Raw genomic sequence first — 21,780 nt, forward strand, 5'->3', positions numbered from 1 at the left:
GGTCTCAAATATTTGTTGAATGAATAACCAAAATGCCAGAAATAAAAATGTGCAGTCACAGAGCACCTTCTTGGGCTGTTCTGACGCAAAACTCCCTTCTCCCAGGGCACTCACTGCATAATGCCTCAGGAAAGGACCTGTGGACAGTGTCCTCAGGCAAAAGCTAGATAAAAGTTTAAGCAAAGCCATGGAAATATAGACAGACTTATGCAAGACACATACCGCTCACACCTTCCAAGGTACCCAGTGCATGGAATTTTCAATGTGAGGCTCAAAGATCTCAGATCTGGCACCCACCATGGTATTTCTCAACCATTGTGTCACGTATCACACGTGCACTGAGATGGGTGTCATACTTTGTGCTGTGTGCAATTCTCTATATTCTGCAGAAAGGAGCTGCTTGCTGTCAAGCCCCTGTTTGCCCCAACTCCACCCAGTTACATCTACTGGGTGTTTGAGGACCTCTGACCTCAGACTCAGTCCCATCTGCTGCCTGAGTCAGCCACAAACTCACCTTCATGGGCTTAGGGGCCCCACCCCATCCCCACATGGCCTGGATCACTTCTGCTCAAAAAAATGCAGTGTCCCACAGGCCAAAGGGCCTGGGAAGATTCAAGTACAACATACCTTGCATCATCCAGCCCCACATCACAGACCAACCCCAATTCTGTGCTAATAGCTTCCAAGGAGTTTATTTTCTCCCATACCTAAAATCATTTAAAAATATGTTTTATATTCTCTTACTAAGAGAATAAGAGGGGAGGTGCTGTATGGTGCTGAAGAGCACAGTCTCTAGTTAACCATGCTTGCCCTGCTGTGTGACCCATCTATGCCTCCTCCTTAAATGTAAAATGATGATCACAATTGTACCTATAAGTAGTTTTAAATATGAGGACAAATGACTTTAAAAATACAAAGCGCATGGAACAATGAACAAAGAAAACCCCCAAAGCAAATATTAAAATTATTATTCCCATAAACACTATGTGGCACATCCACACAATGGAATACTATTTGGCTATAGAAGGAATGACATACTGAAGAAGGAATAATGTACTGTTCAGGGCGATGACAGAAATGAACCTAGGAAACATTACTCAAAATGAAAGAAGCCAGACACAGAAGGCCACATGTCATATGATTTCATTTAGAGGATTGTCTAGAGCGTCTAGAAGAGGCAAATCGTATGTTTCGAAAGATTAGTGAATCCCAAGGGTTGCTAGGAAGAGGGAATGGGAAAATGTGGCTAAGGGATATAGGCTTTCTGTTTGAGGCAATGAAAGTAGAATTTCTGATATCAGATAGTGGTGGTCGCTGCCCAGTTTTGCAAATATCCTAAAGCCATTACATTGTACACTTTAACAGAAAAAGGTATTTTTCCTCCTCTCCTCTTCTTCCAGTACTATGCCCAAGTCTTTCACCATAACCTCTAAAGTCCCCCCCAAAAAACCAAGGCAAGTTAAATTCAAATAAACTAAGTAACCAATGACAAATCTGAAGCCAAATTTTCTAGGAAATATCAACAAAGACTAGAACTAAGCAGCTGTGAGGAGTGACTGGCCAACTTGGGCAAAGCTCTATCCCCCAGGCATTTTGGAGCAGTGCCAGTCTACACTGATTCCTTGTGGCTGAGGGTCAAAGGCAGGTCCTGCCAAGAGGGGAAATGATTAAACAACAGAACTTGGACAAACCAGTTCAAGGAGAGAAAAGAGGAGGGTTGAGAGGCGGAAACCTAGTTCATTCTTTTAGTTGAAGTCAGAATCAGAGACAGCAACTGGCGTGCACAGCATCGATTCCCAGCATGCCAAACTATTTATACAGTCTCTCTTTAATCGATGTAAGGGCTCCAAAAATAAATGAAGTGGAAAGGAGGGTTGTAAGGAGAGAATGCCATAGGATACAAATAGGCTCATATTTCAAAGCAACAGATTCTTTGCTTGAACTGAGCAAGGGAAAAAAAAATTAAATATATTCTAGAACTCAGCTGAACTATCCTAGCAACCTATTCAGTGAATATGCTCAAGAGATCATTTTCTCAGAGAAACTTTTAAAGGTGGGAAAAACAAGAGGAAATGAGGTATAGGGTCAATAAAAAGGAAACTATTTTTTTTATTTTATGGAGGAAAGAAAAAAGAAATGTTCTCTCTTGCATTCCCTAGAATCCAATGGCTATAAATATAAGAAACTTAAAACAACAAGAACAAGATAAAATTTATCAATATAACTGACATAATTAGAACATAGATAAAGAAGCAGGTGAAGTCCAATTGTCCAGCAAATCCTCAGAGTGCATATTACCTTCACCATACCCTACCTTCCAACCTGTGTGGTCTTCCAGGTCACTTTCATCAACCCCATTATTCTCAGCCTAAAAACTCTTACTACATTTCCAAATGACTCTGGTTTTGCCTGTTTCCATTTTCATGACCACCAGATCCTTAAAAGTACTTTTAAAACATTTCATCATCTTTCATTTCTCTCAGTTATTTTTCTTTCCATTATCACTGCTTGGCATCTAGCCCTCATCACCTGTCTCCTTCTAAGACTACTGTAATCATCACTGACTTGGTTTATCTTTAGTATCATCAATAATTTGTCCCCCTTTCCATATAACCTAAGAGAAAGAAAGAGGGGAAGCGGAAGAGAGGCAGGAAACCTAAAAATCCTTAGCCTGGCCTTTAAGACCAATCATACCCACCAACCACAGCAATGTTCTAGGCTCTTCTCCCACTTCAGGACACTTCACACCAAGTCCCCACACCATACAGCAGTCAATCTATTCTGTGATGACCCTGTCAGAACCCAACACCCCTCTCTTTACAGGGCACTTCTGTGACAAGTGGTTTTACACACTATGGTAGCATTTAATGCAATGCGACTTTTACCTGACACCACATTTTGATTCATTGCAAATGTAACCATGCCACACCTGCAATGTCTTACTGAGTACCTAAGACTGGTTCAAATAGGGGTTACAATAATGGTGTGGGTGTTTATGGAATGTGGGCCCCAGGCACGCTGAATATGTAAATGAATAAATGACCCCAAAAGAAAAATAATACCTGCAAGTATTATTAAAACCCTCAAATGACCTTCCAGGTAGATATTATCATCTCCATTTTACAAATAAGGAAACCACGGCTCAAGTTTTTAAGCTCACAGTCAAAACTCAGCAGTGCCAGGATTTCATACTAGGCCTAAAACTCCAGAACACATTCTTTTGAATATGGACCGCCTCTGCTCCTTCCCTCCTCTCCTCCATCCCCTTTCACATGACAGAAAGTGATGTCTTGGGGAGGCGTGTACTACAAGACAAAGGGACAGAGATCTACAGGTTCATATCTACAGGTTTCCAGGACCAGGGTAGAGGTGGAGCCACCATATCTTATTAGATGTCAGGTTAGGATGAGGGGTAAGACATTGGATGTCTTCCTTTAGCACACATATTCTAACACTGGCCCAGGAGCCTCCACACGAAGGTGTAGAACCAGCCCTAATACTCTTTAATTGTGATCACAGTCCCGTGACTTCAGCAACTTGCATCCCAGCTTCTCCAGGGATTAACTGAGACTCAACGCCAATGCCACAGGAGAAATGAGTAAGCAGATGAGGAAACACCATGAGGAAAGAGGCCCAATTTATCACTTTCACCACTTTGCCTCAGCCCTTGGTGCTTTGCATGATTTTCTGGATGTGTCTCTTGTCCAGTAACAGCCTTCTGCTGATTTAAGATCTAAGTGTAGGAACTGATTTAAGGAAACTTAAAAATGGAGATGGCATTATTATTATCACTGCTGTTATTGTTGTTACTGTTATTACTAACAAAACAAAAGAGGGGGAAATAAAAACTGACATGTTTCAGCAGGCAAACAAGAAAAAGTAGTACTTGCATTTCTTTACAGCTACCATGGCTGCGTGCTTCTTGCAGGCGATTTAAAGAGAGAAAAAGAAAGGCAAAGAGAAATATGAATGAATAGATTAAGAAACCTAACTGATATCCTAAATGCCTAATCAAAAGGCACAGGCCTTGGAATATAAAGTAAAAGATTTGCTCAGAGAGAAGCAATTGAAGGTCCAAATTGAACAGTTTCAGCAATTTGGGAAAAATTTTGAAATGGCATATTGTAGGAGCAAAGAACAAAGCATTTTTATCTGGCTCCCAAACAATTAAATGAACCTGCCAATTCCATGTGGAAGATGGGCTTTAAAGAACTGCAGTCAGGCCAGGCAAGCAGTCAAAGTCTTTCAGGATACATTAGATGACAAAGGAGAAGCGGCTACACATTTCCAAACAGGCGTCTCCATCCCAAGCCAGAAGGAGCCCAAGACAGCGAAGAGCTGTTGAAGACTAAAGGGAAACCACTCTCTTATGAAGCTAACCAGCATGTACACATTGTCCAGCTTCTGGGCTCATTTCCTCCCAAAGGGCATTACTAGTTCACATGTACACAATCCCCATGGATGTACAGAAATGAAGCAAAAGAGGCAAAAAAAAAAAAAATAAATAATAATACCCTGGTTGTAGATGGGGAAGGCATATGGTCATTTCTCACTCTGACTATCATACAGAGGAAGGAGAAATCCTCCCCCTGGCCCAGTTCCCCATCTGTGACATGGGAAAAGATGGGACTGTATCACACCAGAAATACAGTTCCTTAGTCAATGAGTAAGACAAAAATCACATATGTCAAAGGCAGGCTGAGAGATGCCTGAGATCACCCAGGTGGATGTGTCTCAATGCACATACTGGGAGAAGCACGGTGCCTGGAGGCCAAAGGAAAGCAAGGACTTATGTCTCTGCTGCCATCTCCCATCCCTGAGGACACTCCCTCATGGGGGGGATCCAGACTCCAAGTCACTAACACCATTTCAATGGCTCTCTCTTCCATTCAAGTTTTCCCAGGTCATATTATTATACTTCTGTCATTGAACGGGCACAAAATATAACGTCATATTATAAGTCCTTCCCCAGTCACAGGGATGTCTAAAAATCAATAGGATAAAAGAGATGTGAAAGCGCCATGAAACCTACCGAGTACTCTGGGTAATCTTATCCATCTGACATGCCATGAACTTCCTGATGACCCAGGGAAACACATTGTAAGTATCTGGCACAGCGTCTCTCAGGCTTTCCAGGCACCGGATAAACTGGACAGACAGATGGGTGGAATTATGACTCAGTTAGCTTTGAATACTGAGTCTTGCTGCAGTTATAAAGGGGACAAGATATGTTCCCAAGCCCACAATCTTGTTGGAGAAAATGTTCCCAGGACACAAGGAGCTGAAGAAACACCCCCACTTGTGCAACTTACGGGGGACAGGCCACAGAGGAGTTATGGAACAACCTATAACTGGAATCATGAGCAAAGGATCCTGCACAGGCTTAGACTAGGACTAGATTTCATATAAAAGGAGGCATTTGGGAGCTGGGAGAGCCCTTCAGAGTCAGTTATTCAACTTCCTTATTTTAAGATTGAGAGAACTTTGGAAGAGCTCTTGGGTGCTGAACTTGCACAGAAACTTGCACAAGAAAGTCAGCACCACCACCACAAAGACCACAGGCCCAGAGGAATGCCTGATCTGTCCTTGAACAGTACTGTACAACAGAGAATCAATTTCCTCCTGGGGAATGGCAGTAAAACAAGCCTGACCAACAATATTCATGCCAGAGTTATTTAGTAAGCTCCATGAAACTGAATGCTAGACAGCTAGATGGCCCAGAAGCGTGTGAGTGCACAAGACACACACACACACATTGTGGCTTATCTTTCTCTCTCCTCCTCCAGTCTCCACACTGCCTACAACGGAGCCAAAAAAAAATGCTAGAAGGAAGCTGGGTAAGGGAAGATGACAGCATTTTCATCTTCAGATCCTAACTCAAATATCACCTTCCCAGTGACATTTAATAGATCATTCAATTAAATCCCTGCTTTACCATTTGACATCCAATATATACATGTTTCCCTCTCTCTTACCTATGCAGAATGTAAGGACCCTGGTTAGCGATCTTTGTTTTAGTCATTGCTTCATCTATCACAGCAATTATAGAACTTAACACATATTAGATACACAATAAAATATCAATTGAAAAATGAATGAATAAAAACAGAAATCAGAGGCAGCTTCATGAAGAAAACAACAATTGGTCTCATTCTTAAATGCGGGATGGTATTCAGGTAAATAGACAGGCAGAGACATGTAATAGCACCAGAGCATCACAGGCAGAAGAACCAGAGTGGTACCGGTGAGAGGTTTCTTTGTTTGGAATGTAAGATGAATAAAGAAAACAAAAGCAGAGAAAATGCAGAATGGAGCCCAAGATGTCTGGCAAAGTGGATGCACATCATTCTACATAAACAGGTGGAGGCTACCACCCCATCTCAGGGGGCAACTTTGTTGTCCCCAAACTCACACAGGCACTGTGAGAATGCAGCTTAGGAAGTGGGGGGTTGGTTTCTGACAGTCAATGAATATAGCACAGGTCGTCAAGCTGCCCACAAGGTCAAGTGGTTCTCAGAGCCAAAACCCCACCCCCTCTTTTCTCTGTCTTGGCTCTGGGTTTGGGCCAGCCGGAAAGGCCAGCCAGGGTCTCCCCAGCCTGCAGAGCATTCAGATTCACACCATAAAACCCCAGGCAAAACTCACAGTGACCAAGAGGGCTTTCTCTTTTCTTTTTTGGTTACTTTATTTTTTTAATGTTGCAAAGACTGATCTGGGAAACAAGTACATTGCAAAAGGAGAAAAGTCATTAGCATGCATAAAAAATAAAGGCAGCGGAATATTGATTGTGGCAATTTAGGAAACTTGGCACAATGTACCTCTCCAATTCATAGGAAATTTAGAGAAAATGCAGTCCACACGGCATATTAAATGGAGATAACATGGCCTTGGGATGCAGGCAGTTGCTGAATGCGCACAGAGAGCCTCAGCGCCCTGCCTGCTGCCCGGGGTCAGCGCAGCCAGGGCGGACCAGCAGGCATGAGCAGCATTACCAAGGTCCAGGGCAACTTCTTCACTGATGCCCCCATCTCAGAGGACAACTGTTTCTCACAGGTAATCCAGACACATCTGAAATATACCCATAGATGCTACAGAAGCACTCAATCACTGTTCTGGTGAGGAAGGTTTTAAGTACCAATTTTATTTATTTTACTTTCTCTATTTGGTAATCAAAAGCAGATTGGTAAATGAATAAACATGGCTTCTGGAGTGCTGGGAAGGCTTAGAGAAAAAAGTTCTCATCTGGAAACCAAAAGGTTCAACTTGGTTCCAGTAAACACCAAGTGACCTTGGACAAATCATTTGACTTCTTTGGGCCTCATTTTCCCTTCCTGACTGCTCCTTTGAGCTCAAAATGCTACATGAAAGAACAGGGTTTGCAACATCATATCAACCAAGTGTAAATTCAAAGGTTTCAAGGCTATGCTTTGACCACCAACAACATGCAAATGAAGCTGATAAGAAAAGTAGTGGATTCTCTGGGTGCAGGTGTGTCTGCTTAGACCTGTGCTTATGCCACACCGGAAAGGTCATCATTTAGTTTTGCCCAGTACATTGACAAACAGAAAATTCCATCCGTGAGGAGCAAATGTGGTACTGAAACTATATCCTAGGTGAAGATTTGGAGATTTAGAGTAGAAGTCTTGGAGGCCAGGAGCACCATCTTGAAAACCTGAAAGCCCCTGACCCTCCCTCCCCCCAAAAGAGGAAGCTTATTATTCCATAGCTAATTATTCCAAGCTTATTATTCCATACAATCACCCTGATTGTAGAATGATGGGGATGGCAGGGAGACAGAGTCGGGTCCAATTAAAGGAAAAACTCCCCAAAGTTGTCATCCAAATGTAGATAATTTGCCTCTACACGAGTGACTCCACAGTGCCAGTGCCAGTGCAGAGGCTGGGCAACCACTGGGAGGGAGGCTGAGGTGATAAGTCAAGATTCCTGGACAAGAGGTCAAAGTGCTGTTTATGGTTGAACTGTGTCCTACCAAACTGATATGGTCAGGTCCTAGATCCCCAATCCCTACATGTGAAGATGATTTTACTTGGAAATAGGGTCCTTGTAGATGTTCAAGTTAAGATGATGTCACACTGAATTTGCATGGGCTGTAAATCCAATGGCTGGCATCCTTTAAAGAAGGCAATCTAGACACACACAAAGATAGCTATGTTGATATGGAAGTGGAAATTGAGGTGATGCAGCTGTAAGGCAAGGAAAGTCAAGGATTGCAAGCAACCACCAGCAGCTTGGAAGAGGCAAGGAAAAGATTCTTTCCAAGAACCTTCAGGGAGAACAAGGCTCTGTCAGCTCCTTGATTTCAGACTTCTAGCCTTCAGAATTGTAAAGAGAGAAATTTGTTTTAAGCCACACAATCTATGATCATACATTATTGTATGAAATAGTGCATATTCCAATTTATGAACCTGGTTATTTTCCAAGTGGGAACCATGAGGAGGCACTAACATTAATTCTTGAATCAGAAGGAATATCTGGATACTGGTTTGGTTAGTTTTGTCTTTTAAACTTGCTCACTGAGTACTTAATATGTAACAAAATTATTGCTAAACCCTGAACACACAGGCTGAAGGACATGTAATTACTGTCTTCAAATGGGTCATGGGGATCTCCCTTCCACCATAACTTAAAACAGCTATCTTTACACTAGTGATGGGAGCTGTAGGGAAAGACAATGGCTGTCTGTGACTTGAGTATCAGGGAATATTTTGTGTGAATGTTGTTACCTCAGCACTAGTCTGTAAAAGGTAGGCATTTTCCTAGGAATGAAAATGGAAATACTTCCTAGACAAGAGGGCCCATATTCAATGACTTCAGTCTAAATCCTCCAGGTGTATGTGGACATAGTGACTGAGGAGAGAAGAAAAAGAAAAGCCAGAGCTATGTAGATGCATTTCAACTTGGACACAAATGATTCCAGGAAGACTCACAGGTACTCAGTTTCAACACTAACTTCCATTTTTAAGAGCCTCTTTCATACCTCGTGCACCAAATCATGTTTATTGTTTCATTTTAGAGGGACCAGAAGGTTATAATCCTTCCCTACACCAGTTATATACCCACCTTGCAGTTTTATGGGGAGATATCAACACTTTAAATACTCACTGATGAGAAGTTAGACAGAAGACATATCAGATGGTTTCCCGTACCCTCGACAGATTTTTAATCCATTCATTTCTCCTCAATCTGGCAATATGGAAAAGGAAGAGGCAGAAATGAAACTAACAGCTGCTTCTCAACAGTGGAGGAGCAAGAGAGGATGTCAGTGTGTCATACTTGACAGCTGTGAGCATTCTCAGAACATAATTACCCACCCTCTTGCATAGAGCGCTTCCCCTCTTCCAGGGCCCTCTCATACATCATTGGCCTTTAGCCTTCAAGCAATCAAGGGAGCTGAGCAGTGTCAAGGAAGGTAAGAGGCTGCCCAGAAAACAGGTGAGCTGCAAACATGGGGCTGACACCAGATTGGATCTCAGTCTCTTGACGCCAGGAATATTATTCAGCAGGAGTAAATGGAATCTACTTGAATGCTATGATTCCATGGAAGGGCAAAAGATAAGAGTCTTGCATTCCTTCATGTGACAAGTAAGAGATATTTGGTGCCTAAGGTCCAAAGAGCCACACCTCAGCAATCTGAATTTGGGAGTCTTAAGAAACAAGTAAAGGGTAAAGTGGGATTTGAAATTACAGGATGCATGCAGCTATGATGGAGCTCAAAGAATAGACCTGGTCTGCCAGCTCCATCTAACTCCTCCACGGCCACTGTCCCCCACCATGCCCTGCCACATCTAACTTCTATGTCTAACATAGGACTATGTCTGCCTCTTTCAAAAGCATGGCCTAGAAGTTGCTGATAGCATGGGCAAAGAAATCACCGAATCAGACACTAAGAACAAGCCTTTCACCCTTGTGCCCCAGATCTCCCTCAGGGTGCCCCTTGTGTCCTTTCCTTAAATATCATTATATCAAACTCTCTGTTCACCTCCAGGACTCAGAATTTCTCCCAAATAAATGCTAAGGTTAAAAAAAAAAAGGCATACTTTAAATTTTGCTAAAATTTACATGACTAAAATTACAATGTGCAAGTGTAAGCAGAAATCACATTCCTGCGGAAAGAACTGAAAATACCACCGGCATTGTACCTTTACTTCACTAAGATTAAAAACCAAAATCAATTAGAGCAAATCTTCTGGTTATGTCTCTGATTAAGGAGGGAATTAATTCAAGGAAATTAATGAATGCTATATTTAATTAATCTCATCGCTTCAACCTACCCCCTTCACTCAATATGAACATTTGAGTGATCCTTTTGCTTGATCTATAACAAAGACTCAGTGTGTCTCAGCACATACACGTGTGCATGCACACACACACACATGCACAAGATCCTGAATTTTATTATTTTCCAGGTGCTCCAGGTTGCAAATGAATTCTAAGCTAACTTAATTTCCTCACATTTCCATGCAGAGAGTGTTGGCTTTTGAGGCAATCAGGTGATCACCTGAAACGTATACACATATATAAAGCAATCTGTCTTCACACCAGGTAGAGAAAAATGTTCAGACAGAAGAAAGTTCTCATCTGCAGAAGAGGAAAGTTCCCTGGTTTTCTGAGACATTGCCGAAATAGCCTTTGCTACCTTGGTCTCTGACCATTGCTCCCCTTGCCTCACACATCTAGAAATGGACATCAAGCCTTGTGTGAGGAAAGGCTGCAAATTTTCCTCCTCCCAGAAAAGAGCGCGAACACGGAGGGAAAGGAGAAAACTGCTTCCCTTGCCTCTCATCTCCCTCCCTCGAGTGCCCACATGCACACCAGATGGTGTGAAGCTATGGGTTGGAGGGAGATGCAAACCCAGAAAATATTGAAATATTAGGTTATGAAATGACTGCCTCGCAAATAGGAAAATGCCAGTGGCTCACTAGTTAATGAGAAGAGCACTGGTGTGAAGGAACCAAAGAGGCGGTTCATACCAGAGACTCCTCTGCCCCTTCCTCCCTCCCTCCTCAGTCCTTCCAGGGGGTAAGAAAGGCAACAAGAGCAGGGATTCTCCACAAAGTTATCCCAATATTCTCTGTGCTGATGACTAAGGACTGAGTGCCAGCAGAGCTGAGCTGCCTGAGGCTGAAGCAAAGCTGACAGACAGCATTCTGTCAGCATCTTATTTGCAAAGAAACAACAACACACACTGGCTCTCCCACTTTGGTGTCTCCTGGCTCACTGATAAAGAGCAAAAGGAGAAGGTAGAACTCGAGTGGGTGGGGCATGGATCTTTGAGTGTTTTCACTTTATTTCTGAAAAGAAGGTTCAGAGAAATTAGGTCACTCACTGCTTCTCTCTGGTATTTCTCAGGTATTTCATTTTTGAGTAGAAGGAGCTCTCTCCCTTTGAGTCTAGGGGACCTTGTGACTACTTGATCAATCAAGTATCGTGGAAGTGACAACTTACAGATTTTCAAGGCCAGGCCTTAAGAAGCTAGCAACTTCCACTTCTTGTGGCACCTTCTCTCCGGGAATCTTGATCTTCTATTTAGGAAGTATGTCTGACACTGAGGCTATCAAGCCATGAGAAGGCCACGCTAGTACAGACTGGAGGTGGAGGGGAGGTTGGAAGAAGCCAGGCAGAGAGGTGTCCAGTTCACTCCCATTTGACATATGGAAACCACAGAGCAATTACAAGCAAACTATCTCTTCTTACCCTCTCACAGAATTCTGGACTTACTGAATCCTCAGGCATAACTTGCTATTGGTTGATGGACAAGTCATGACATGTTTTTCCTGTTTTTCAAGCAAAAATGCATCATGACTTTTCCAATAGCCTAGTATTTTAAGTCAATAGATTCTGGTGTTTTTTTGTTTGTTTGTTTGTTTGTTTTAATGCAGCAATCATTAACTAACACAGGGACCTAAAAAAGTCCTTCTACCTCTAACAAATCTGATTCTGTGAGCTTTGTGCATCTTGGTGGGCCATCCACCAACACACCCTCCTCAGTAGGCCCCCCAAATCCAGAAATTAGTGGGGCTGGGTACATTCACTGACTGAGTCTTCAACATCCTTTCCCCATAGTCCTTTATGAAGGATTTCATTGAGGAAAACATCCTACTCCATTCTCAATCTACACAAAAGGAAGGGACTCTCTTCTCATTGCTCCAGACATATTTCTATCTCCTATGACCACTGGCCTGATCATCCCTCTGAGCATAGTAATTGATGCAGGGGTGGTAACTGGCTTACCCAGAACTAACAAAACAAAGTGTGGCTTTCACCAGAAATGCTGGACAAGAAGCAGAACTCTCCCCCGACCTCCCAACTTGAAACAAAGAAGAGACAGTTGGAGCAAGAGAGGACAACTCTGAAAATGGAGTCAATGAGAGAGAGCCAGGAAAAGAAATGACTGAAGGTATCTTACGGGATGCTCTTCATCAAGCCAGCCCTACTCCTGGGTTGTCAGTGACTCAGGTCAATAAATTCACATTTCATTAAAACAAGTTTATATGGAGTTTTCTGACACTTTGCTGTGATGAAATTACCAATGAAGACAGGGCAGTCTCTGGCACCAATGGCAATGAAAGAAATCATTTTAAAAGAGGGAGAAAGATATACAAACAAAATTTTCAAACACATCAGGACTTTATTTTTTGGTCTTCAAAAGGAGAAGACTGGACTCAGTTGTGTTCAGGGAAGGAAGGATTCTAATAGCTTTAAGATTTTGTGCGTACAAGTCTTCCACACTACTCACTGCCACGTATAATCATGAAAAACTGGGGGAAACCCAGAGGACTGGCAGCAAGCTAAGAAAGCACTTTGAAAGCACAGTGCTAAATGATGGAGCCAATGAAATGTAAGTTTGGGGACCAGGCTACTAACTGAAAAAATGCCCATGAAATAAAATACTAAGTGATTAAGTAGGCCATAGGCAAGTTATTAAAAGAAATGTACTGTATTTAATAATGAAATAAAAGGAAGAGGCATAACAGCAGGACTGGATAGTGGCGGAGATAGATTCAGTGAATAAAACAGTCCAGACTCTAGAAGCTGGCCCCAGCTAGGTCTGACATATCCCCCTCCAGTCTTGCCTGTCACTAGACCAAACCCCAAGCATAACGGCACATCCCTGTAGTATGTGGTTGACCCTACCTAGGTTCCACTCACAGTTGGTTTTCCTCTCTGGGCCAAAGGAGAATGAAAGCTGCCAGTTACCCAGATGAGACATTTTGCTCTGCAAATCCCCTCCCCCAGCAGTCCTTGACCTCCACTTGCACTTGGAGCAATGGCCAGTTGCACCTGCTGCCATCAATAAGCCTATTCCAGGCTGCACAGGCCCAAGCAACCAACCTGCCACTAACATGAATAATGGAAAAGACCACCGCTCTCTGGGCAGCCACCAGCACTGGTTACAATCTGCTGAACTGAGCTAAGAAAGGGAATCTAACAGCAGGAAACAGGGCGGCAGCAGCCTTCACATGATATTACAGGCCTGTGCGGCAATTCCCAGAGGAAAATAAATTGTACAGCAATCGTACTTAGATGATGCTTGAGTAGAGCAGGGCCTGTGATTTATCAGAATGGCTAACTGAAGAAGAAAGCTAATAATCATTATCTTGAAATAAACTGCACAATCAAATACTGATGATCTTGGTCCAGGACTGCGCAGGCACACAATGATCCCCACACCATGCAATCGGGGCTGCCCTCACTCTTCAGTGCATAGAGAGGATCCCCTCACATGTGCAGGGCAACCTGGACTCGAATCCCTAGTCCATTTTGTCATTGAATATTCCTGGTCAGTGACATCCTGACTAGGCTTCTCTTCTGTCACATGGGTGAATGTGTGGAGTGAGTGCCTGGCGTCAGTTGGGTGCTGGGGTCATGCTATGCTTCTACTTAAAAATGCAAAGCCCTATGTATGTTGCAAAAAGCAAGTCCAAACATAGTTTCTCATCATTGGCTTTGTTAAGGCTAAAATATCTTACTTTCAAACTTAGAATGGTCTCCTGTGGCCTCTATCCTGCCCTCCTTCCAATCTGGTGGCCTGACTAGACATCTTCATCTCCAGAGTCAATGTCCAACTTGTTCAAGCTAGAGTTGAATTATAGTTATCATTATGTATGTGTGAAACTTTAGATGCTATTGAAAGAATTTCTGGAACTCCAATACTGGATGACTGGAAGAGCCCCTGGAAACTTCCCAACTTTATCATGTCATGGCACAAAGTGATATTTTCTGTTACTGGGGTGAAGGAAAAGAGGCTTTTGATGTCAGAAGTAACATTCAGGCGGCCTCCCTGCCCTTTGCTTCTCCCCATCTAAAAGTCATCCAGTGCCCTAAGCCAAACAGCTCTTCCAGAAGGAACTGAGTACAAACCTCCCTCCCATCAGCACCATTCAGCCAATATCACAGCTGGAAATCAGAGCTTCCTGGGTGCCTCTCCCTGAGATCCCCCCAGCAGCTTCTCTGCTGTGCTGTCCTGACCTGTCCTGCTCACTCTCTGGAGCAGAAGACACCCCCAATACTTCCATTCCCTGCTCTTCAGCACCAAGCATGATGCCTGCCTCCTGCATTGAGGTACTTAAAATGTTTATTTTAAAAATATCTCCTCCCTGGTGACTTTCAGATAAACAGGCGCTTTCGAGTTCACTGGAGACTCAAACCCCTGCGATCACCTTACATTCTGACCACACCTCTGTGAATCTGTCAAAATGATCCTCCATTTCTCCGAATTTGGTTCAGATATCACCTGTTTTCTCTAGAGATTCTTACTAATGCAATGTTTAACGAGAAAGTAGCAATGTTCTAACTACAATAGGCAAACAACATACGGCACCATGTTTATTACTCAATTGCAATTTTTTCCTATCAGATCGTATTTCTACCTGTCAGCATGTTTCCTACCCAACAGCCCCCATGATCCCCAAATATGAGCTTCCTGAAGACTGATAGCACATACCTCCCAATAACATTCAGAGTGCCTAACATTCAGAGAAGAACTCAGATGGGTGCCTACGGGTGAGTGAATGAATGAATGAAGCAAACAATATGGTAAAATAATGGTGGATGAGAAAAGGAAAGTGAATGTAAATTAAGATTACCATATGGATATGTAGAAAAAGGGAGTAAAAGAAATAAAGCTTGAAATTTGTTGTTATGGAAAGACTGTGGGTGGATTTTTAAATTTTAATTTTTCATTAAATTTCCAGTGTTTATGCAGCAATAATACTTTAAAAGAAAAATATTTTGGTTTTGTGTCACCAAAATCTGGAAGGAAAATAGAAATGTAATGAATACACATTTATGTTTTGTGGATATGCAAATAGAATACTGAAAGAAACTTTTTCAAGAGACAACCAAACGATTAAACATTAAAGTTGACTTTCCCTCTGTACAAAGCTATTAAAGAGTAATTAAGACTTTCCACTGTGTTAAGCAACCACTTGCCTAACAAAGTTGCCTTAATCATGGTTAAGACAGGGCAGATGGAATCAAATGAGATGCAAATGGGGCTTAGTCCCCCATGTGGATTTGAGGCCCACATCTCTGTCAGCAGCTCTTTGCAAGCAAAACAACATGGCTACATGAATTTATTACTACACATCTTCAGTGGCGACTAAACCAAAAACAGGAATGGAAACATTTACAGATGATACTAGAGACTAAAATAGACACAGATAAACCTATGAGTAGCTCTGAGACATTAAACAAGTTGTCCCACCTCTCCACTTTACTCATACATATAGTTTCCTTGCCAAACCTCAAGTCTCTACAATTCTGACATTCTACACTCACTACCTGTGATGTTAGGATACCCAATGGCAAAGGTGGAATGTCAATATAATTTCTTGGATGTGCCCCAGGTACTGCCAACTCAACAGGGCCAATGTCAAGCTCTTGATCTCACCTTGAAATGCGATCCCCTTGGATGTCTCTCCTCCTTTCTGTCAATGGCTGAACCATGCATTCGTGGCTCCAAGATAACAGCCTGTCTCTCCTCTATCACCTACATCAAAAACACTCATTTGATCAATTTGACCTTCTAATTATCTCTTAAAATTATCCACTTCTCTCTGTTACTGTTGCTCCTACTTCAGCTCAGGTTCCCATCATCTCTCTCCTGGGCCACTGCAACACACACCTAACAGATCTGCCTTTAGTCTATTCAACCTGTTCCCAACATTGAATCACAGTGGTCTTCGTTAAGTCACTCCCCAGCTTAACAGCCTCTGATAGCAACTGCCCTGCAGATCTTGAGGATAAAGCCCTCCATTCTGAGCTGGTGCACACGGTTTTTAGTATCTATACCTGTTTACTCTCAGCCTCACTTACTCCATCTACTCCACGGTTAACCATCTTATGTCTTCCCCAGGGGCCATGTCCTTCTGTGGCTTGTGGCCTTGGAATCCATTACACTCTCTGGTGAGAATGTTCTTACTTTCCCTCTTTTTCTTTTATCTTGGTCTCACCAATCCTACTACTGGTCCTGCAAACTCCAGTTTTCCCCAAAAATGTCCTTGGGGTCTAAAACTGGTTAGGTTTTCCGGTAGGCTTCCGTAGCTTCAAATTATTTTTTTGAAGATTTATTTATTTATTTATACAAGAATCGGGGTACAGACCAGATGTGCGGGAAGATGAGAGGATTCACCAGAGACAGAACAGAACAGAACAGAACAGACAGACTGACGAAATACACTGCTGAGGGAAGCAGCAGGCACTACAGGAGAGGTCTGCCGCTCCATGTGGGACCCTCACCCACCGGCCGGGATTGAACTGGCACTGCAGAGGCTGAGGACAGCTTCACAGCACAGCGCTCAACTGCCTGCATCACCAGGGGAAGCCCATAGCTTCAAATTATTACTCAGAATTATAATAGTCTGTTTTCTGAGTGAAACCTGAAGGCAGAGATCTGCTCATTATTTCCGGGACCTAGAACAATGCATACCCTCGGTGAGTAATTTTATGTTTGTGGATGAATGCATGAAAAAGAAAGGAGAGGAAGGGAAGATGAAAAGCCACTGATATTTTAAGCAAGTTCAAGACCCTCTAATACACAGAACTTATGAACCACACCCCAAGGAATCCACAAGACCTTGGCTGGACACCTATATCTTTTCAATTAGGAGATAAAGAGATTTTTCAGATTACCATATTGTCAGTCTAGATGGTTCTAAGCTCATCTTTAAAGGGACACATGATACTATTCCATCACTTTTTAGGAAATCTAAAGTTTATCTTTCAAATTAATGAAACTGATAATCCTTGAGTGTTCAAAACCATTTCAAACCAATTACCTTCCACCGAAGAGATTCTGCATGTACTTTCACAAATCTGAAACTTTCTTCATGCCATTTGCACTTCACTACCCTGAATTCTGCCCATCTCAAATACCAACTCCTCTATAAAGGCTTTTTCAGGTCAGCCATGCCAGTGACATGGTAGAGTCAGCCATGTCAGCGACACTAAAGGTAGAGTTCTCTCCCTGTGCTCCCTCAAGACCACACAAAGATCTTCCCATGGTCTCTACTGGTCATCTATAATTACTCAAATACACATTGTCTACCTGTAGTTATACATATATCTTTAGTTACTCATATGTTTGCTCAAGGAATTTATAATGCTACTAGTAAGAAATAACTGAGTGACTCAGATTGGGGACTGAGTTGGTATTCGAGCCCATGGAATCCACACAGAAGAATTCCAGATCAGGGGCTTCCCTGGTGGCACAGGTGGTTGAAGCTGTCCGAAGCCTCTGCAGCACATGTTCAATCCTGGCTGGCAGATGAGATACCCACAAGGTGCGGCAGACCTCTCCTGTCTTGCCCACTGCCCCCCTCAGCAGTGTATTTCAGTCAATCCGCCTGTTCTGTTTCCCACTCTGTCTCTGGTGAATCCTCTCACCCTCCCACACATCTGGCCTATACCCCAGTTCTTGTATGCATAAATAAAATAAATCTTTAAAAAAAAAAAAAAGAATTCCAGATCAAAGCATATGCTTTGCACATGTTTTTCTCCAGAAGTTTCCACATCTAAATCCTGATGGGCATTTTCACTGCTAAAATTTGGAAGGATCAAAGACACCAGCTATTGGTAATTTGGAGTTCCCACGTAAATTGTAGCCTCACTTCATACAAACCTGCTGGGAAAAAAAAAGCACAGAGGGGCAGCAAGATGGTGGAGAAAAGACAAGAAATAGGTAGGGACTGGTCCTTTCCCAAATGTTTTTCTTCAAACAATTCCTCCTGTTTCCCACCTCCCAAAACTCAAAATGAAGAGAGTGAACTAAACAACTCCATAAGCCTTCTTGACTCTGCCATGTATTATCTGCCTATGAGTTCTCTTCCCACAGGCAAATCCAGTGGCAGGACTAAGTTATTAAAAAGGTGGACACAGATGAGCGACTTTATAGACCTTTCTCCCCCTGCAGAGAAAATTGGACAAGAAATAAAAAGCTTAACAACTTTGTTGGCATCTGGTCTTTGCCTATTATGTTCTATAAAGACTTATTCAGCAGCATCTTCTGGTCTAGATTGCCCTTTTATGAAAAACTAACTTTTTAAAATAGCTTTAGAAAACATCCATTAAGAAAGTAAGATTTATTAAAGTGTGCATTTATATGAACTCCATGTAGTGGACCTTACTGTGAAAAATCCCAATTCCACTCTTCAGTTCCAGCCAACATGTATAAGATCATGTGGTGGCTGCTTTGTGGAGAGCAGGATGACTGTCACAGCATCCTCCAACCTTTCCCCCAAAAAAGACAGAAAGAAGTGTTAAAGAAGCAATGGCCAAACTTTCTGCAGGCCTTCCTTATCGTCTTAAGATTCACAGATTCAAAAATACACACAGCAGTTGCTGGCTAAGGCTTAAGGTTAAAATACCAAAACAAACAGATGCGGGGGCTAGGAGGGAGAGCAAGAATGATTCCTTCTGTCTACAGTGCCACTTAAGAAAGAGAGGCGCGTTACCATGGGACCACAAAGCACAGGTGGCTCTCTTTAAGCCAGATGCCACCAACAGAAAAGCTGGCAGCACAGGCTTGAAATAAAGGTCTAGAAGGGGAGCTAAAGAAGATGGAGAGGGAGGGTCCACTGATGTTCCAGGCAATAACCACCGAGATGACAAAGCATTTTAGCAAAGGCAGTAACTGGAGCAAACCTCCATCCAGCATGAACTGCTTATCACATCCTGTGTACAGTGTACTCTGATGGGGATTGTAGCTCCATATCCCTATCCCGTTGATTAGTGAGATTATAATTTCTGCTAGAAATCAAAGAGTGATTAGAGAGGTTATGCAAATAGGGGATCTCAAGAGAGGAAACCTTTCTTCCTGTAGCAGGTTGGAAGGAGGGTCAAAGAAAGGGGTATCAGTTGGAGGTGGAAAAAAATTCTTCTTAATCAACTCTTTGGCAGGAGATTTCAACTGTTCTAGAGAAATTTTTCCCAAAGCAGATAAATCTTTAACTGATTAATGTTATAAAAGATTACAAAAGATCTTTATTGTAGAGAATACCCAAGAGCAATTTAGCCTTTTAAGCTTTCCCTCAGAATTGCAGAGCAGTCAGCTTCACTGCCCCACCGAACGGCAAATTCTTCAAATGCCAAACTCCAAACTCCTGAAGAGAAAGAAAGGAGAGCTCACACTCTCCCTGCCATGTAGAATGAGGTCAGGATTGCACTTGCTCCTGGGTCTCTGCTGCTCCCACGGTGACAGGGCTACTTTACAAACAACAAAATCCACGCTTGCAGGTTGATTTCTTCAGAAGCAAAAGCCAGGTGGGGTTGGGGGATTCAGAGATTTTTACTAGGGTCAGCCCTTGTTAAAGGAGGAAGCAGACTGGACAGAGGAAGAGGTGGAATAGTAAGCAACCAGACAAAGCCTCAGCAAATCAACAGGACTTTCTGGTATCTGGGGAACTTTTATAAACCCTGCACTGCATGTCACTGGATGCAGGGGTCACAGTAAGGGCTCAGCCTAGCAGACTCCGACAGCTGACAGCTAGGAGAGGTACATGTGTTTGATTTGTTAGTTACTACTGATTTGCATTCATCTTTGCAAAGTTACATGTTAACCTGGAGATTTTTATCCATTACAGATGCACAGGAGTTCAAATTCATATAAAGAAGAGCCCCAAATATTATTATTTTCGCCATATAGGACACTAACCAGTTTGTATCTAACCTACCAATTTTATTACAGTATTCTGCAGTGCCGATAACTACACAGTTCCTCAAAGGCTCTTTGAACCAGCTTTATTTTCCTACCATTTCCCTCATTCATGAGTTAAATATTTCCCTGACATGTGCTCATTTTATACTTGTTAGGAGAATCACGTTTTTAACTTAAAAAATTATACACTGAAAAGATAAGTACAAGAAAAAAGATCTAGTTACTAGCACAGCATGGGAGTAAAACATGCACATAAACATTTATATTTTAGGTTAGAAAGCTAAGATGGTACAGCAGATAGAAAGCACTGCCAAACACAGGAAATTAAAAAGATTGCTTCTTGCTTAGTTCACAGCTAGGTTTAATATTTATCATCAAGGATATAAATCCTTGACCATTCCCTAAAAGAAAGGGGGAGAAGAAGCAATCTATTAGAAGATACCTGGCAACAGTGGGAAGGGTCAGAATACTAAAATTTCAGGCCCTGGGATTCTGCTGTAATATTAGGAGAACTCTCATGCTGCAGTGGCTGGAGATAGCTTGATAGCTCTGCCTTTTACCCCTGTACCACCAGGGAGGCCAATCCCTGGCCAGGGAGCAACCCACATGGCACAGCAGACCTCGCCTATCTCGCCCATTGCTCCCCTCAGCAGTGTATTTCAGTCAATCTGCCTGTTCTGCTCTCCACTATCTCTGGTGAATCCTCTCACCACCCAAGTTCTTGTAAGCATAAATAAATAAATCTTAAAAAAAAAAAAAGAAGACTAGGAGAGGCATGTCTCTCTGAATGTCAATTAAATGATTATTAATTATTTCCCTGACTTGGAAGAGTTAATGTGCCTCTGTTCCACCTGCTTCATTCTCTTTTAGAGGCATCTCACTGCAGAGACCTAGGCAAGAAAGTCTTTCATTTGCTTAAAAAAAAAAGTCAGTTCTATTAATGGTGGTGCTGCTGCCTGAAGGCAACAATCAAATCTGGATGAAATCTCAGAGCCTCTCAGGCTTGGTCTGTTTTACAGTTGTCTCCTGGTATTTGAGACTTCTTGTCACAGCAAAGGAGCTGTTCATGAGTCAAAACCACTTAGATTCATAAGGACACAAGTTCACACACCAGAAAAAGCAGGTCCAAAGCCTGTGGTATGGGAGTGTACCTGACGAGACAGCCCCTTACCTCTCAAACTTCTGGTCCAGTGCTGTACAATGATAACAGAATTGGAATCGTACTGCATGTCCTTAGTAGCGATGGTTTATATTCTAAACCAATCATTCCTGAATTTCTCCACCATGCAAACAGGGCAAATCATTCTTTGACTTTTGTGCTGAACCTATTTCCCTTGAAGCTATCTGCAGCTGAAAATTAAAACTATACCAATTGCTGAGGGATTGAGATAAGTAGGGTACATGGGTTAGTTTCAAAATCAACAATTGTTTCATCCTGATAAAAGTCAACCAAAAAGCCAAGGACTAAAGAGAGAGACAGAGAGAGAGAGAGAGAGAGAGAGAGAGAGTTTGTGTGTATACTTTTCTCCCTTCCATGACTCTCTCTTCTTCAGTATCCACCACAATACCCTACCATAACAGCATCTCATTAAGTATCTGATGAA

General features: G+C 42.4%; 2 protein-coding genes across 8 annotated transcripts in view; both read right to left on the reverse strand.

Moving 5' to 3' along the window:
• Positions 1–21,780, reverse strand: part of FGF12 (fibroblast growth factor 12) — a 638,738-nt gene that overhangs the window by 588,449 nt on the left and 28,509 nt on the right. The window lies entirely within an intron of this gene.
• The window catches only part of MB21D2 (Mab-21 domain containing 2), a 101,247-nt gene that overhangs the window by 50,243 nt on the left and 29,224 nt on the right, over positions 1–21,780 (reverse strand). For 3 of the 7 annotated variants that reach the window (XM_037525289.2, XM_054700443.1, XM_054700444.1), the window contains exon 2: positions 5,033–5,148. The exons of 3 other annotated variants lie outside the window; for them this stretch is intronic. In XM_037525289.2, coding sequence (XP_037381186.1) covers positions 5,033–5,099 — 67 coding nt within the window. In that variant the 5' untranslated portion in view covers positions 5,100–5,148. Of the gene's footprint in view, positions 1–5,032; positions 5,149–9,123; positions 9,205–15,913; positions 16,013–21,780 lie in introns of all 7 variants that reach the window. One more of the 7 variants, XM_054700442.1, reaches the window with a different exon arrangement.

The sequence above is a fragment of the Talpa occidentalis genome, unplaced genomic scaffold (genome assembly GCF_014898055.3).
Source record: "Talpa occidentalis isolate TD23 unplaced genomic scaffold, MPIMG_talOcc4v2.1 talOcc4.4, whole genome shotgun sequence".
NCBI classification, from domain to species: domain Eukaryota; kingdom Metazoa; phylum Chordata; class Mammalia; order Eulipotyphla; family Talpidae; genus Talpa; species Talpa occidentalis.